We start from the raw sequence: 17,432 nt of genomic DNA, 5'->3' as shown, positions 1-17,432 counted from the left end.
TGCAAGTTGATGGTAATTTAGAATTTGCCATTGCGATATTTTTTTTGTTAATATTTTAGCAAGTAAAATGTCTGACCGTTCACTGAAATGCATAACACCGAATATTATTCGTCGTGACTCCATAATTTTTAGGTATGTAGGCTCGGTAAGGTTACGGGGGGAATGTTTGTTTTGCCCCCCGCAAAAAAAAACCTCCTGCCATGCGTGTGCTGATGTGTGTGGTCCTAATACATATTTTTGTAACATCGGCTAAGTAACCAGGATTTATACACCATTAAAATTGTTTATTAAGAAAATGTTCGTTTATGCCCATTCAATATAGACCTGAAAATAAATATTGTTTTTGCGTTTGGTTAACATTATATTTATATGCTACCTATATATATATATAACGTCCACGGTTAGGTCGGTACGGATGGCAATCATCTATAGGGCGGCAAAGGTTGAGGTAGGTTAACGGTGGTGATCGCATTTTTTTTTTGTTGCACTAGTCCCGAAACACAAAGAGATGATTCGTTTACACAATATGGCAAATGACTTACACAAAGAGATGATTCAATTAGGACCTAACAATGGAATTATCGATCATCAATCGTCCTTTTGTTCCACAATGTATGTTTCCCTTCTACTATTTATTGCAATTAAAATTTAATAAAAAAAAAAATTGCATGCAATGCATGACCTATGTCAATATTACGTCAGTTATGCGTTTGTTGCAACAAAAATGACGTCAGCTGACAATATAATACACTCACGTGACGTCATTTGTTGCAAACAAATTTGCACATTCCATTGATATCATCGGAATTTTAATGGGTTTTTAATTGCCCGCTGCTTCCAGAAAAATGCTGATCTTGCAAATTTTTAACCGCAGCTTCCTTTGATCCCCAGAAAAATGCTGATCTTGCACATTTTTAATCGGTGGCGGCTTCCTTTGATCCCCAGAATCGGCGTTTTATAGACTACTAGAGAGGACTGAGGGCAAAGCGAAAGATATGGAGAGCTTAGGCAAAAAAAGCTTACAACAAAATTAAACAGCGGGTCGAAATGATAAAACAACCCCCTCCTGACAGCATTTAACAGAGTTCAACACAGTTAGTGCAGTCACGTCAACAATCCGGTAGGAAAAAAAATCCAGCGAAACAGAGCAAAGGTAGTTAGAGAAAATAAAAAACTATTGAAAACGATAACAGCTTTGAAACAGCAAGCAAATAAATGGCGCCAAAAATGCTGGAGGATGAGTAATGGAACGAGTAATATGAAGTCCCCCAGAAAAGTAGTTTCAGAACTAATGAAACATGGAAATAAGAAATCAAACGAAAGTTGTTGTTTGGTGAAGCAATAAAATGTCAGTTGACACAACGTTTTAAAAAGCTCTCTTCACGTTGAAAAAAAAGAGAGTTTGGAAAACTTTTGGTTGGAAATGAATTTTTTTAAAAAAAGTATAAGTTAATGTGTAATTTGCGTGGCACGATTTCAACTAAAGTATTTTCAATAGTTCACGTATGCTGACAAATAACAAGCAGTTACGATCAAAAGTGAGTAAAATAAATGCGTTAGTCAAACAGGATATTCATGATTTTTTTGAAGATGATGAAGTGTCAAAGGTGTGTCCAGGTAAAAAAGATTGTATAATGAGGTATAAAATGAAAAAACAAAAAAGAGTTCTTACTGATACCTTGAAACGTTTGCATGTCAAATTCTTGGAAAAAGTTGATTACAAAATTGGCTACGTTTCGTTTTGTAAATTAAAGCCATTTTGGGTGGTTAAACAAAAGTTTCTGAAAGGGACAAAGACTTGTGCAAAGTTCATGCCAACATTGAGTTTCTGGTTTCAGCGTTATTTAAAGCCAACATCATTGAAAATGCTAACCCAAAAGAATTCGCCCGTCATATTTGTTGCCAAGTTGATAATGTAGCCTGTTTACAAATAATGTGTGGTAATTGCAAGAATTTTTTAATTTCATATCATTTATTTGAGGAAGAGACTACCGTCACCTACTTCAAGTGTCAAATAAAAAGTGAAATGTTTAAAGACAAAAACCATACTTCTCGATCTGTTAAACACACTGTGAAAGACAATAACTGTTCCTGCAACGGACGCTGTAAACACTTTCAATGATGAATTTATTAAATATTTATACAATGAAGGAAATGTAATTCATCAATTCCGTGCCATAAAGATGCTGAGACAAAACTGAGTGCCACAGGCCGTCATTAGAGACTTTAAAACTGAGTTTCCCCTTAAAAATCTTTAGCTTGAATCTGACTAGATAAAACGGATTGTTTTCCGGAACGATGTCCATCGTTATTTGATGATTTTCCACATTGCTGAGCCAAGTTGTCGATAATAGAATTATTTGTAGACATCTTCGACACTCTTCTAATCGTATCCTGTACCGGATAAGTAATAAATAATACCTCGAGTTCTTTATCAATTTTTTGCAGCAAATCCATCTTGAAGCACTACTCACACACAACTAATGTTTAACATCAACAACAACTATTACTTATCTTACGTATGTCCGTACGCTTGTAAGTTTTGGGGTACGCCGAGGGGCGAGGGGAGGGACACGATACTTACCTAGGAAAGCTACATCATCAGGGGGGTAGGGGGACATCACTGACCTAGGATAAAAAATGCATGCCAATTCTGGGAAGAATGGAATGCAGTGACGTCATTGGATGTACCGAACTTTGTGACGTCAACGCATTCCATTCTTCCCAGAATCGGCATTTTATTACCTACTGCAGCGGAAAACACAATTAGCTTTAGTGAATTGTCGAACAATGTAATGAAAACAAAAAAATTCACAAAATAAGTGAAAACAAAAGAGAAAAACCCGAATGGATTATTTAGGCCTCCAGGAAATGTCACCAACTTGATGTAGACTTCTTTTCAAACTTCCGCCGTCGGCCCAGGAAGAGTTGAGATACACGTCGTCATCGTCTTGGTTAAGTTTCTGAAACAAAAAAAAAACACAATCACGCGTTTGTTAGGCAAACAATTTTAATTATAATATTTTCTCAAAATTACTGTAACGGTCACATTTAGCCGCCCGTTACCACTCGCCTCCAAATATGCATTATTAGCAGTTTACCCCGATTAGCATGTAAGCCATTATAGGTAGGGGAGACAACAGACACACGGGACAATGCCAGGGGCACCGATGCCCAGTTAGTTGACATACTACCATCTTCGGACCGCGACCTAATTATTCTAAAGCCATTACCTATTATTTCACGTTACATTACTATTTTATATTTCTTTTAACTTTACCCGTACTCGTGTGTCCGTTCAACTCCGCCATTACCTGGACTAACTACAGAGAACGCTTTAGGATCCAGGTAGAGGTGTAATATATATGTACATAGCTTTACTTATTTAATAAACCTGTTTTCGTTTCGTTGCACACTTGAGAGTTAAGTTATTTAGAGGTACGACCGCCTGTTAAGCTCCTCAGGCGATATAGCAAATATACAAAGGAGACTTTAGGGATATTTAAGTGTAGATACGGCCTAGCCATCCGTCCCGTCTTCGGGTCCACTAATTTAACCCTATCGACTGTCGTTTCAGCCTAGCCTAGCCAACTAGCCAAGCAGACACGTTACAATTTGGTGGAGGCGCCGATTTTCGTTAGTTTTACCTCAGGGAGGGACCCTAACATTTTTAAGGGAATAGACGACGGACACGACCCCATATAATTGTACCTGCTAATTTTTTGATTTAACTCTCAGGTTGTAGTAAAGTACATTTTTTTTTTTTATTAAGTATCAAATTGCATTTAAATTCTAAATTCAAATATAAAAATCGATTGTAATTATTTTTTAATACAAGAAAATTAATCATTATGGCTGGTCATAACATATGCGAACCCCAAATATTTTCGGGGCATATAACTGAAGATGTTGTAGATTACTTTTATACTTTTGAGAAAATTTCTGCCGCAAACAACTGGGATGACAAAAAAAAAGACAATTATGTTTCCATTATATTTAAGAGACCAAGCCAAAAAATTATTTCAATTTATCGAGGTTGAAAATATAACTTTAACGTGGGAAACTTTAAAGAAATCCTTTTTGGAATTTTATAATACAGAGGATATGTCTAAACTTTAATTCCTCTGTTTTCCTCTGTCTCTTGATGGAAATTCCAAGAGGCAGTATAAGGAAAAGGAAAAATAAATTTCTATTTTTCTTTTGTAAAAATATAATTTTTTGTTTTTTTTTTGGGGGAATCATACATATAATTATATTATGCGCGAATATATAAATTATTTACTTCTGTTAGGTAGCGTCTTTAAAAATATAAATATAAATTGTAATTCACATTTCTCACGGTGTGATTACTAGGAATACATCTAGCAAAAAAAAAAAAAAAAACACATATTTCCTTGGAGGCAGACAACTGCCGTTGCAGGTTTTATAATTTCAAACTAACTGCTATCCCGTAATTATAAACGTTCGATTGTAAGGCAATGCCTTTTTCTGTTATTGCGTTGTCAGAAATGAATCATGGACATGTCCGAGTCTTATTTTCTGACAATCCTTGGACACCAATCCCCGACTCGCACTTCATATTATTATTTGAATTTGACACGGTTATAAAATATTATAATACGATTCCTTGACCGTTAGAACAGAAATTTAAAACAACGTATTTAAAAGTGATGATCATGATTTTAACGGAGAACAATAATGTAACATGTACAATCTCAGACGGTACCCGAGACGATATATACACATATACACGCACACACCCGTATGTGCCAGTGATCGCAATGTTTTGCTGACGTTGTAATTTCTAGGCCAATTTTTATTGTAATATTAGTTAGAAGGTTTTAATATTATTTTTCATAATATTAAATAAATAAGTGATTTTTTTTTCCCTCAAGACAAAGTAAATTATATTATCAAAATATAAAAGAGTAAATATTATCGGTCTGTGCCGTGCAATTATGCAAACGTGTAAAAATAATTATCTTTATATTTTGCCCCGTAAGTATAAATAAGCAATTAGGATCGGAACGTCATTTATGTATTACTGTAATTTCCAGAAGTAGGTCATTTTATGGTCCATTTTAGTCGCGACCCCTATTTGTCAGCCTAGGATAATATGAACTAGGTCAATTTTTTTTCCAACTATATTAGAATTTAATATTCACTTACTACTTCTGCCGTACGCCTATTGCTAAGTCATCAATACTACCGAATTATTTGCCGATTTTATTTACATCATCGTTTTTGCCGACGCGTACTAAATAGTACCTATTTGCCGTTTGTTTCATCTTTAGTCGCACGTTGCCGCCCGCAGCCAAGGAGGCGATCATATTCGGCCGCACGTTGCCGCTTTTAAGATAATCAATTTGAATTTGATTTTGTATATTTTTATTTGCCGTTTAATTGCCGTTTTTGCCATGGCCATAGATCGCCGCATACCTATTGTTGCCGATATTGCCGCCTAAGTGCCGCATTTTAACCGCAAAGTTCAATATTTTATTGATTTATTTTGCCGTTGGTCTGGAGACCAACATTTTTACCACACCATATAACACATATCTTTGAATTTCGAATGTCGATCATATGGGTAGTTTAAGAGAAAGGAGTAGCTAACCTTTATTTTATACGTCCGGATCGAATTTTTGAATTTTAAATATTTTGGTTGTTAATACGCGAATGTCATCAGCGATTTTGGTAGTGAATAAATACATATTTCCGGTTGGTTACCGTTGAGTTTTTATATTTTATTTATACGGCTGTTTGTCTCTGCGTTTGTTCAGATTGACTGTTATATTATTATTTGGCAAATATTTTCCCGGCTAACCCCCGGTGACCGTCCGGTTTTACCGTTGACATGTTTTTTACACGGCACTGTCTCTGACGATCTCAGATTGACTTATTTTACTTGTTGAATAATATTTTATTATTTTTATCAACCAATGGACGACTATTATGTCAGATCACGAGTTGTCATAACATTATGCGGCGTATTAATTTTTCGGCTTTATAAAATAATTTCGGATTAGTTAATGAAATAATGACTGATATTTTACACGGCGTTTCGTTTTCGATTAACTGTTTTTGACTATGTTCACATTAAATCGGATTTTAACGAATTTATTTTATTGACACAAGGTGTGCAGATGCAACCAATATTTTCTTTTTACGGCGATTTTATTTTTATGTGCATAATTTTGCGCATGCTGATTTTCGTAACTATATGAAATTATTTTGAAATAGTTTCGTTTATTTATTTTTTATTTTAATAAAAATATTTTATTTTTCTTATGAGAACACTTACAATTTTAAAGGGTACTTACGTTAAATGACGTCCGAGTTGCTTGTATTATCAAACCCAAAATGTCTGACCACATAATTGATTCAATTCTTATTTAAATGTTAATTTTCCAAAGCAATGTGTATTTAGGGGCTATATAAAATTATTTATCCAAATTGTAACGTGTCTGCTTGGCTAGTTGGCTAGGCTAGGCTGAAACGACAGTCGATAGGGTTAAATTAGTGGACCCGAAGACGGGACGGATGGCTAGGCCGTATCTACACTTAAATATCCCTAAAGTCTCCTTTGTATACTTACTATATCGCCTGAGGAGCTTAACAGGCGATCGTACCTCTAAATAACTTAACTCTCAAGTGTGCAACGAAACGAAAACAGGTTTATTAAATAAGTAAAGCTATGTACATATATATTACACCTCTACCTGGATCCTAAAGCGTTCTCTGTAGTTAGTCCAGGTAATGGCGGAGTTGAACGGTGGTCAACTTTTAAAACTGTCTTTTTAAAGACAACCTGTTTGTTAATAATGCCTTTGTTTTACATATTTTTATTATATACATATATATTGACCGATTGTTATAGTTAAAATAAATCATTTCCTAGACATACGATACGCCAAAGGCGCAAGATTAGCCGACGTCAAAATATTTTTTGTAATTTTTTTTGTATCGTATTTGTAATGTTTGTATACATTTTAGAAGAAAAAAAAAACCGCGTAAATTACCCTGGGTCCGATATTTTTTCGACTACTAAGCGTTTCTCTGTTAGTCTTCTTTTCTGTTTCTTTTATAAACACTTAATGAAATTTATTTTATTTTACGATTATTATTATTTTATTTTGTATAATTTAAATGAAGTAGTTTTTTTTAAGCACGCAGAGGTATCAACTTAACTTAAGATAATGAATGTATATGATAAATTATTTTTAGCAACGTTTTTCATCATTATTATTAGGATTAACGTAATTACACATATATATTGTGAGATAAACAGACAATGAATTTTTCTTTTATAGTTGTTTTGAGTTTTCTTGTATGCGTAGCTTAGCCAACCTAATATTTTAAACAATAACAATACAATGTAGCCCATGCTTTTCCCATATTACCTTTTTATGTGGAATAGAATATGACAACCACTAGTAGCTTATTAAGACCTTGAGAACACCACTATTCATTTTATAGAGGGTTGACCTACAAGTCTTTTCAAGAAAGGCGAGAAGCTAGGTTGGATGTTTTCGTCGAGCGATGGCCTTTCAAGTTTTCAATAAAAACGACAAGTTAAGGGATGGATGATCGTCGAAATTAACCAAAGGTCAAAATAAGAGTACAGGTGGCCCTCCTTTAAATCATAATTAATTTAAACCAACCTATAGGAACCTTTATTTTCAGGGTATTTGTACATATCTTATTTATTTTTCTTAGTACCCATTTTTATTTGTATAACTTAGGTCTGAGGTCAGACCTCATTAGGGGAGGAGCAGCTGTAACGGTCACATTTAGCCGCCCGTTACCACTCGCCTCCAAATATGCATTATTAGCAGTTTACCCCGATTAGCATGTAAGCCATTATAGGTAGGGGAGACAACAGACACACGGGACAATGCCAGGGGCACCGATGCCCAGTTAGTTGACATACTACCATCTTCGGACCGCGACCTAATTATTCTAAAGCCATTACCTATTATTTCACGTTACATTACTATTTTATATTTCTTTTAACTTTACCCGTACTCGTGTGTCCGTTCAACTCCGCCATTACCTGGACTAACTACAGAGAACGCTTTAGGATCCAGGTAGAGGTGTAATATATATGTACATAGCTTTACTTATTTAATAAACCTGTTTTCGTTTCGTTGCACACTTGAGAGTTAAGTTATTTAGAGGTACGACCGCCTGTTAAGCTCCTCAGGCGATATAGCAAATATACAAAGGAGACTTTAGGGATATTTAAGTGTAGATACGGCCTAGCCATCCGTCCCGTCTTCGGGTCCACTAATTTAACCCTATCGACTGTCGTTTCAGCCTAGCCTAGCCAACTAGCCAAGCAGACACGTTACATTACTATCCGTGCAATTATAGACTACATATATTTTTTGTATGTATAGATTTATATAAAATCATAGCGCACCACTGTTACTAATGATGACTTTGTATCACAAAAAATACTTACTTTATTAATACATGTTAAGTATTTACCCTACTCATAAAATATTAATATAAAGAACATTTTATGATAATAAAACAATCATTATCAATAGATCTATGCGTATAAACAGTGTCAACATTTACAAAACTACCTTACCTTTAACTCTTCTTGTTTTTTATACGCATGGGCCATTAACAATTTTCTGTCTTGTTCACTTAACGGCGGTTCCCGAGCTGGTGGCCCTGATCCAGTCTTTGTCAACTTCAATACAATTTTTGTTTTTTCATTACGGCCCAAAAAATCTCTCATCTTTTTATCAGAATCTCGTAATAACTCACGACCAGAAAACCAAAGCTGAGCTGCACTAGGTTCGATTACCTAACAAAAATATAATATCTTTTATTAATATCCTTTATGACCATTTTGACATTTAAGCTTATAATTTTAGTACAGTTAGACTAAACTTAATATTTAAAATGAACTACTAGTGAGAACAGACATTAGTATATAATTATATAATACTTTATATTATCATCTAGGATTAATAGTGGCTTTGCTACTATTAATGGCAGTTACCCTTGTGGCACATACTATATTCGAACGCTTTTGTGCTACTTAGTACAAATATTATACCTATAATATGTATATGTATACAATATACATAATGCGCTAGAAAATAATTTACACCTGGATGATTTTGACTGTAGCTACACCATTATTTAAGCTATTTAAAATAAATAAACAATAAATTAAGATATATCAAGCCATTAAATAAAATCAGAAAGTTAAATATTAATGTAAAATGTACCAAATATATTTGCCCACATATTAATATTTATTAGCAATTACTTGTAGTGTTATTGAAACTCTTATTTTTAGTGATCAAAGCATTAACTAATTTTATAATTTAAGCTTTTTGTAGCTTTACTAACCTCTAGAGACGCATGCGTTCCAGTCAGATCTTCATTGTTTTCCAACTCAAGTCTAATATTATCATGAGGTGGAAGATTCATCGGATAAATTATCATGACAACCCCTCTAAGCATATCCAACGCTTCTTGAATCTTTTTCTGAGTTAAAGTTATTTGTGACTGAACCAACTTCTATGGCACAATAGGATATCATTATAAATAATATACAAAATTATGATTTTTAGTTAATTTTATAAGTATTTTACCTTAGAAACACAAGCCTTAGCATCTTCGATTGTTTTTGTCAACAAATTTTGCATTTGCTCATTAGGCTGTTTACCATTTCTACGTCCTATTGGATCTTTATTGTATGTAAAGCCACCACTTGGTATACATTTTTCACCCCAGGTATCAACTAACTTGAGTTCAGAAACTTGTTCATCGGTTAAACCCATTATTTCTGATGGTAATAGTGTGCCATGTTTTTTAAGCTCTTCAAGTTCTTGATGAAAATAAACACCAAAAAAGTTTCATAATTTATATAATTTAATCGTTAAGTAAAATAACGAATAATTACATACCACTACATATTCTGGATATCTTTAAACGTCCATTATAAATTGTTGTAATATTTAAAGTACAATCATCAACAAGAGTTTCTAAAGATGCATCATATAAAAACTGACTTTCATCACCATGCTTAACATGAATCAAAACCATTTTTACAACTAAAATAACTGAAAAAACATATAGGAAAGTTTGTATTATATTTGTTTAATGTGTAAAAAAAAATTAATCTTTATTAACTTATAATACTTATATATTTAACTATATTTTATAGTTAAAAGAAAATGAATGTTTTGAAGCCTTTGCTGCTATATTATTTAGGTGTAAAATTAAAATGTAGGTCCTTGTTTTTCTGGTGGGTTAAATTATTTTAATAAATCAGTATTAATCTATGGGTAATAATTTAAAAGTTGTTTTTTAACATACATTTAGTCACAGAAGAAATTATTAATTTACCCCATAAACTTCAAAACATTTACATTATTAAGCGTCCTGACTGATACAACATCAATAACATAATCATTAGTAATTAATTTTATACTAAGTTGATCATTTTTTACTTTAAACATCAAATAAACAATACTAATAATGTCATCTTGGTTCTTACCGAGTCAACTTTTGGGAAATTGAGTAGCAAAAAGAAATATCCAGACGATTAATCAATCTTTGAATGTGTTCTACAGAATTAGCAGAAGCTGAATAACACAAATTTGAATAACGAAATTCAAAATGGTTCTTATAGAAATTCCGTATTATATATCAACTGAACACGGATACCATGGCAACCATTTAAAGCAGCGGTTCCCAACCTTTTATGAGCGTGACCCTAATATTTTAAATTTAACTTTTGGCGACCAAAAAAAAAAAAAAAATCATAATTGCAAACACAACTTGAATTTATTTATTATTAACATAAAAATGGTAAACATGTATATTTACCTATTCTCAAATAACTAAATAAAATAAATTTAGAAAAATACAAATAAAAAACTATCTATTAACATAGGGTGACCATACGTCCCGTATTTCAACTTTGTGTCCCGTTGTCCCGACAAAAGTAATACGGGACGCATTTTGTCCCGTTTTTCCAAGTCCGTCCCGTATTAATGCCGTTTTTTCCATACCGTTAATTTATAATTTCTGAAATTTATTTTACTATAAAATCGTTTTGTTTACGATATTTTTGTACAACATTATTCAATATAGAATATTAAAATCTATTATTTTTCAGTGGTAGGTATTTTTAGATTCTTATTTTGATTACAATTGTTGCGTCACATTGTTGTCGGTGATATAAAACGTATATAATGTCATAATACCATAATAGTGTTATATTTTCGTATATTTTGATATCATTGGATTATTATTTGAACAATCTCACTGGTCGCGGCCAGTTCGTTATCTACAATATTATTAGATCTATGTATCATTGTAAATGTTATTTGTTATAATATTTGTACTCATTCAGTCTACATTTTGTCCGTCGTAGTAATAGTGTTCAGTCGTAGTGGTGTCATTTAAAATACACAGTTTGTTTATTTTTTTCTCACAATGCCGAAAAGGAGGTGTGTTTTTGCTCCAAATTTAAAATCCGAATTTCCTTTTTTAAAAGATGCTGATGAAGTTGGAAAAGTGTTTTGTACAATATGTAAATCGGTATTTTCTATAAAACATGGTGGACTTTCAGATATAAAACAACATACCACAAAAGCGAAAAAACATATATTGGCGCTATCAGCTGCATCAAAAAATGAAAAGGTAACTTCTTTTTTTTTAAAGAATAATCCGAGTGGATCTACTGACGAAAGTAGACGTACCGCGGCACAAGGAGGGATATTCGCATTTCATACAGTTGTACACAATCACTCATTTCGATCGATGGATTGCACATCATCTCTTTTAAAACAAATTTATAATAAAAAATTCACTTGTGCTCGAACTAAGGCTGAATCGATTGTTTTAAATGTGCTAGCTCCTTTCGCCATGCAACAGATTTGTAAGGAATTAGAAAATATAAATTTTGCTACTATCATGATAGATACTTCTAACCATAAAAATCTGAAAATCGTACATATTTTAATACGTTATTTTAATCCAAATCTGGGAGTACAAATTAAAGTTTTTGAAGTGACAAATTTAAAAGGATAAACAGCAGATATTTTATCAAATTACATAATTGAAAGTTTGAAAAAATACAAGTTATTGGATAAAATTATTGCATTTTCTGGTGACAATTGCAATACTAACTTTGGAGGTATTTTACGAAAAGGAAAAAAAAATGTTTTTTCAATCTTAAATAATAATTTAAAAACGAATATTAATGGGATAGGTTGCGCTGCTCATATTTTGCATAATGCAATTAAATCAAGTGCTGATGTGTTACCTATTGATGTAGAAATTAAAGTGAACAAAATTTTTCAATTTTTTCATATCTTTACAGTTCGAGTTGAACATTTGAAAGAGTTTTGCGAATATGCAAATGTCGAATATAAAAATATACTTGGAAGTGTAAGAACTCGTTGGCTATCTTTATTACCGTCCATAACAAGAATTATTGATATTTACCAAGGTTTAAAATTATACTTCGAAAAACAGGAAAGTGTCCAACCATTTTAAAATCTTTTTTTAATGATCCTATGTCTAAAGTATGGTTTTATTTTTTGCAAAGCCAATTAAAAGTTGTCTGTGATACTGTGACAAAAATAGAAGGAGATAAAATATCAGCATGTGAAGTTGCAGAGGAATTAGAGATTTTGGTTGGAAAAATAATAAATAGAAAAAATCAAAATTTTCTTACATCAAATATTTTATCGATTTTAAATGATTTGAAAAACAATAATATGTATGATCAAAACTCATTCAAAAAAAGTACTGATCTATTTTATAATACTTTTTTATCTTACATAGAAAAATGGGGTTGCCATTTTGACGAGTTAAAAGTATTTTGTTGGGTTCAATTAATAAATTGCCCTACTTGGGAAAATGTTCAAAAATGTATAAAATTTCTTATAGAAAAAAACCAAAATAATTCAAACCTAAAACTGGACGAAGATAATTTGTTTGACGATTTCAGTCATATTGAACAAGTTTTTCAATCACGAATAAATTAATGGCAAAAAAGTTCAGCTAAATTGGAAGTTAAGTGGTGTGAAATATTTGAGTACACTAAAGCTCATAACATTGACACAACTAACATATCACCAATTGTAGAATATGCTTTAGCAATGCCGGGTACAAATTCTGCAGTAGAAAGGATTTTTTCTACCATTAATGTCTTAAGGACGGACGAAAAAAATCGTTTTTTAGTTGAAACTATAAAATCAATTATCATAGTGAAAACACAGTTTTCAAACTATTCTTGCAATGATTTTTATAATATTTTATTGAAAGAAAATAAATTACTTGATGCAATTAGTTCAGCACAAAAGTGTACAAAAATAGCAGAAGAAGACCAACCATCGTCATCAAAATAAATATTTTCGTGTTTTTGTTTACGTACGAATATTTACCAACCACATTTTATTTATATATAAAAAACATGATACAGTACACATTAAATTTAAATTTGTTTTTTTTATATTATTATATTTAGTTAGGTAATTTATATAATACATGTATAATCTTAATTTTTAACTAGTTCACCATTAATATCAAAATAAAATTGTTTTCATGTATCTACTATATATTTAAAAAATTATTCATCAGATTATTTTGTTTTTTGAAATGTCCCGTATTTTTATTTTATTTTTATGGCCACCCTACATTACTACAACAACAACTGTTTAAATTAAAATTAAATATTTCTAAAAGTTGATTTTCTTAGTAGATTATTTGTTGCCATATGCACTTTAAGAATTTCCTTTATTTCTTTTGCATTTGTATCTGCTGTTGACTATGACACTTCACGTTTATTGGGTAGTGCAAAAAATGCACTTCCTTCACTTACGTCATTCGTCCATGATGCATAGTAGTGGTCCTTGGCTTTTTCAACAATATTATGTAACACACAAAATGCTCAGATAACCTGTGGCATAAATTTATAATTTACATCGCATCGTTTTAATAAGCATCTCCAACGTCCCTTAAAGCGACCAAAGGCATTTTCAATACATATTTTAGCTGAAAAAAGGTAGGTGTTAAAGGATTCTTGTTCCGGTGTTAGACTTCCAGTATACGCTTTTATAAGCCAAGGTAGAAGAGGGTATGCAGGATCACCAGCTATCATTAAAGGTATTTCTGTATTAGTGATATGTATATTGTGCTTTGGAATTAATTTGTTGTTATTTTTATATAAACTTAAATCTTTTAAAACAGTGGCATAGTGTACACTTGCTGGATGCTTAATTGTGATATTACGAAATAGTTAATGATGATCAACAAAACCCTACAATACCATTGATGGCCAACCTTTTCTATTTACAAAATCTCTATAACCAACTATCGGTGGCAATATGGGAGCATGAGTCTCATCAATAGCACCAGTAATTTGTTCCATTCCAGTTTTTTGTTTTATAGATTGTGCTATAAGTTTAGCTTCTTCAATTGTAGGCATGGTTATTTACAATGGTTTCAAAAATGTATTTATGGCTTTACAAACTTGGTAAACACAATTATGAACGGTACTTTTATGCACTCCGAAAAGGTTACCTACTACTCGATACTCTGAGCAACTTGTATGTTTGAAAATCACAATTACCATCTTTTTCTCAACAGATAGTGATGGTCTAACTGCGAGTGGATTAGGTGATAATTCAAAAAATAGTTGGGTACATATATAATCAAATGTTGATTTTGACATACGAACATTTTCTAGCCAATCTTGATCTGTGAAATTATTGTTTACAATACGCTCCCAAAAGTCTTCACTTCTCTCCTAATAAAATAAATACTTTTGTAAATAATAATTTTTAATATAATTTAAGAGATGCAACTAGTAGCTAGAAGGAGGCTCATTCTAATATTTCTATTATTGTTATAATATAACTACCCTCATCCATAAACTCCTAGCCCTAGTAAATGTACTCTGTTGGTCCACTAGAACAAGGAAAGGAGCATCCTGGACAATAGTCGATTGTAATGTGGTAGTGCCACAAAGATATAACGCCAATTTATATTTTAATAGTTTTCTTTTGTTTTTTATAATTTTAAATAATAGTTTTCTTCTTATTTTAGACCTTAATCTTTGGCGTATCAATTCCACAGAAACAGAAGTAATAAATTTAATATTTGCCATGTTATGTAAAAAATTATTACAAGACGAAAAATTGGTAATATATTGTAATTTATATGACGTGAATGTAAATTTATATCTATTAATATCAAGTATAAACATTATCATCATTGAATGATATGACCATTATCAGATCTCTTGGAACAAAATATGATTAAGTCATATAGCAAAAACATTTAATTAAAATCGTTTTACAAAATGTTCTCTAAACCGATTTAATATTTTGGATATATAAGCGGATATGATAGGTTTTAAGCTAAACTGTTTTAAGAAATTCCAAATCGATTTAATTTCAAACCGTTTTAACGCCATCATATAAACGTACTAATTGTATTCTAGGTAGCAACATATGGGTCATTGCTGCTGATTTAGATCACACTTGTAATAAACTAATTGTTCCACGAGGATAAATTGAATTTTTATTTTAAAAAAATATTGAATTTATACAATGAAATCTTTATGTAATAAATAAAAAGAAGTAAAGCGGAAGGGGGTAAAGGTAAGGTAAGTATATAATGTTTATGTGTGTATATAAGAGAGCGGGGTATGCATATGTATTACTATATTAGTTTTCCGCTATACCTAATTTTATCATTACATAGTTATTATTATTATAATGTTTTACCTTTGTGTGGAGATACTATTTACTATTATGTACTTAATGCTGGTGTGATATTGTCAAGATGCATTCGACGTTTATTAAATATGAAAATATAAGTATGTATACGCAACTAAGACCGGTGGTGTACCACAGACACTAATAACGTGTTTTAAGTGCTCGCGTCACAACGCTACCCTTATTATCAACCTATCTCGACAGAGTACAATTCTATATACGGTTTTGTAGCGTATATAATAATAATTTAACGCTTGCTAGTAGTAGCAACACCAAGAGATTATTATAACATTCTATACTGCTCGCTGGTTAAATTAACCACATACAATATAGTCAGGCCAGTTAAACCATTAGAATTGATTTAAGTACTTTGGCGATCAGTTCATTAGGATAATAGTTAGATGTAGTAAAGGTAATGTAATAAATGAATAAACAACTTTTATGTTTTAAGTAAATGCGACACGCGTATGATATAGATCTCGTATAAAGGAAGTGTGTAGAGGATATGTGATGGATATTTAAGAATGCACATCCCGCGTCGGACTGCAAAGCAGCTACCCAGATAGGCGTAGATGGTATTGAAAGGAAAGGTTTAGGTAGAGGAAGGAAGACTGACTGACGCTCCGCTGGTCCGGAAGCTGGTTTTATGCCTCTCTTTCGGGTCATTAAAGTTCGTTAAGGATCGTGTAAGTTCGATCAGATTCGGACAGCGGATTATGAAAAGACAACCCCCTCTTAATTAGTTCATTGATGTTTTAAGATGTACGCTTCCATGTGTAATAAGTGTCAAGGAGAATAGATAATTATCCTATGAGATACTATACACACAACGCGCGCTTCGTATATTGCTAATAACATGATAATAATTATTGTATAAAAGTATTGTGTAATATATGTTATTACAAATGGGGGATAACTTTTTTATGTTACGCCCTCGTAACATGAAGTGGAATATAAAAATAAATGGAATATAAAAGTGCAATATATAATGAAATATGTCTTATACTAAAATAAAAAGGTGTAGCATATGGCTTTGTATATAAGTTGCAAAAATGTGTGTGTGTGTGTAATGAATTAATGTGAGGATGTTTGTGAGTTTGTAGTATGATTTGCTTTGGATCGATGCCTTGGTCTTCTATAACCCAGTCGTTTTAGTCTGCGTTTGTTTCGTTCAGATTTCAGATTAAAAAGAGTAATCGTTTCATTTGGTGTTTTGGACTGTGATTGTTGGTTAGTGTCTTGTATGCCATGCCGTAAGAATAATGGCAAAATTTTGTGCAGTCTGATTTCTTATTCATGACGAATACGAATTCGTAGCATGTATCGTTGATCAAAATTGAATGGTATTTGTAAAGTGATGTGTTTTGCAAATTCCAGAATAAATGGACCGCAATCGTAACTCGATGTCTGTTTCGGCGTGTCTCCTTTTATAATTGTCCATTCAGTTTGATTGATGGCCATTAAATCTGAATATTGATTTAACATTAGGGCAATATTTTTTGTGATGTCTGGATAGAATCTGTGTAAACTATCATATTGTGTGATTGTAGCTGAAGGAATGTGTACTGTGTTTAGTATCCAGTGATTATTTCTAACCAATAATGGCAAGAACAGATATTGCTTGGAGAAAATAGGGTGTTTGAGTAATTGTGCTTTCACATGGGTTGA

General features: G+C 32.0%; 1 protein-coding gene and 1 pseudogene across 1 annotated transcript; one reads left to right on the top strand and one right to left on the bottom strand.

The window, feature by feature from the left end:
• Nucleotides 1-2,842: 2,842 nt before the first annotated feature.
• On the bottom strand, nucleotides 2,843-10,071 carry LOC126839714 (cilia- and flagella-associated protein 298-like). Its single transcript, XM_050575134.1, has 5 exons — nucleotides 9,933-10,071; nucleotides 9,618-9,853; nucleotides 9,373-9,543; nucleotides 8,597-8,818; nucleotides 2,843-2,963 (listed from the first exon to the last, which is right to left on the bottom strand). The coding sequence occupies exons 1-5, from the start codon at nucleotides 10,069-10,071 to the stop codon at nucleotides 2,853-2,855; spliced, it is 879 nt and encodes a 292-aa protein (XP_050431091.1). The 3' UTR covers nucleotides 2,843-2,852.
• A 1,398-nt stretch (nucleotides 10,072-11,469) lies between these two features.
• Nucleotides 11,470-13,391, top strand: LOC126839782 (uncharacterized; annotated as a pseudogene).
• Nucleotides 13,392-17,432: the final 4,041 nt, after the last annotated feature.

Source organism: Adelges cooleyi, unplaced genomic scaffold (assembly GCF_023614345.1).
Source record: "Adelges cooleyi isolate 19-005CV unplaced genomic scaffold, UGA_ACOO_1.1 ACOO_flye_CR_arks_rails_tigmint_CR_PRNA_307, whole genome shotgun sequence".
Lineage (NCBI taxonomy): Eukaryota > Metazoa > Arthropoda > Insecta > Hemiptera > Adelgidae > Adelges > Adelges cooleyi.
Note: the sequence above shows the minus strand (reverse complement) of the source record. Positions and strands in the feature narration are given on the sequence as shown.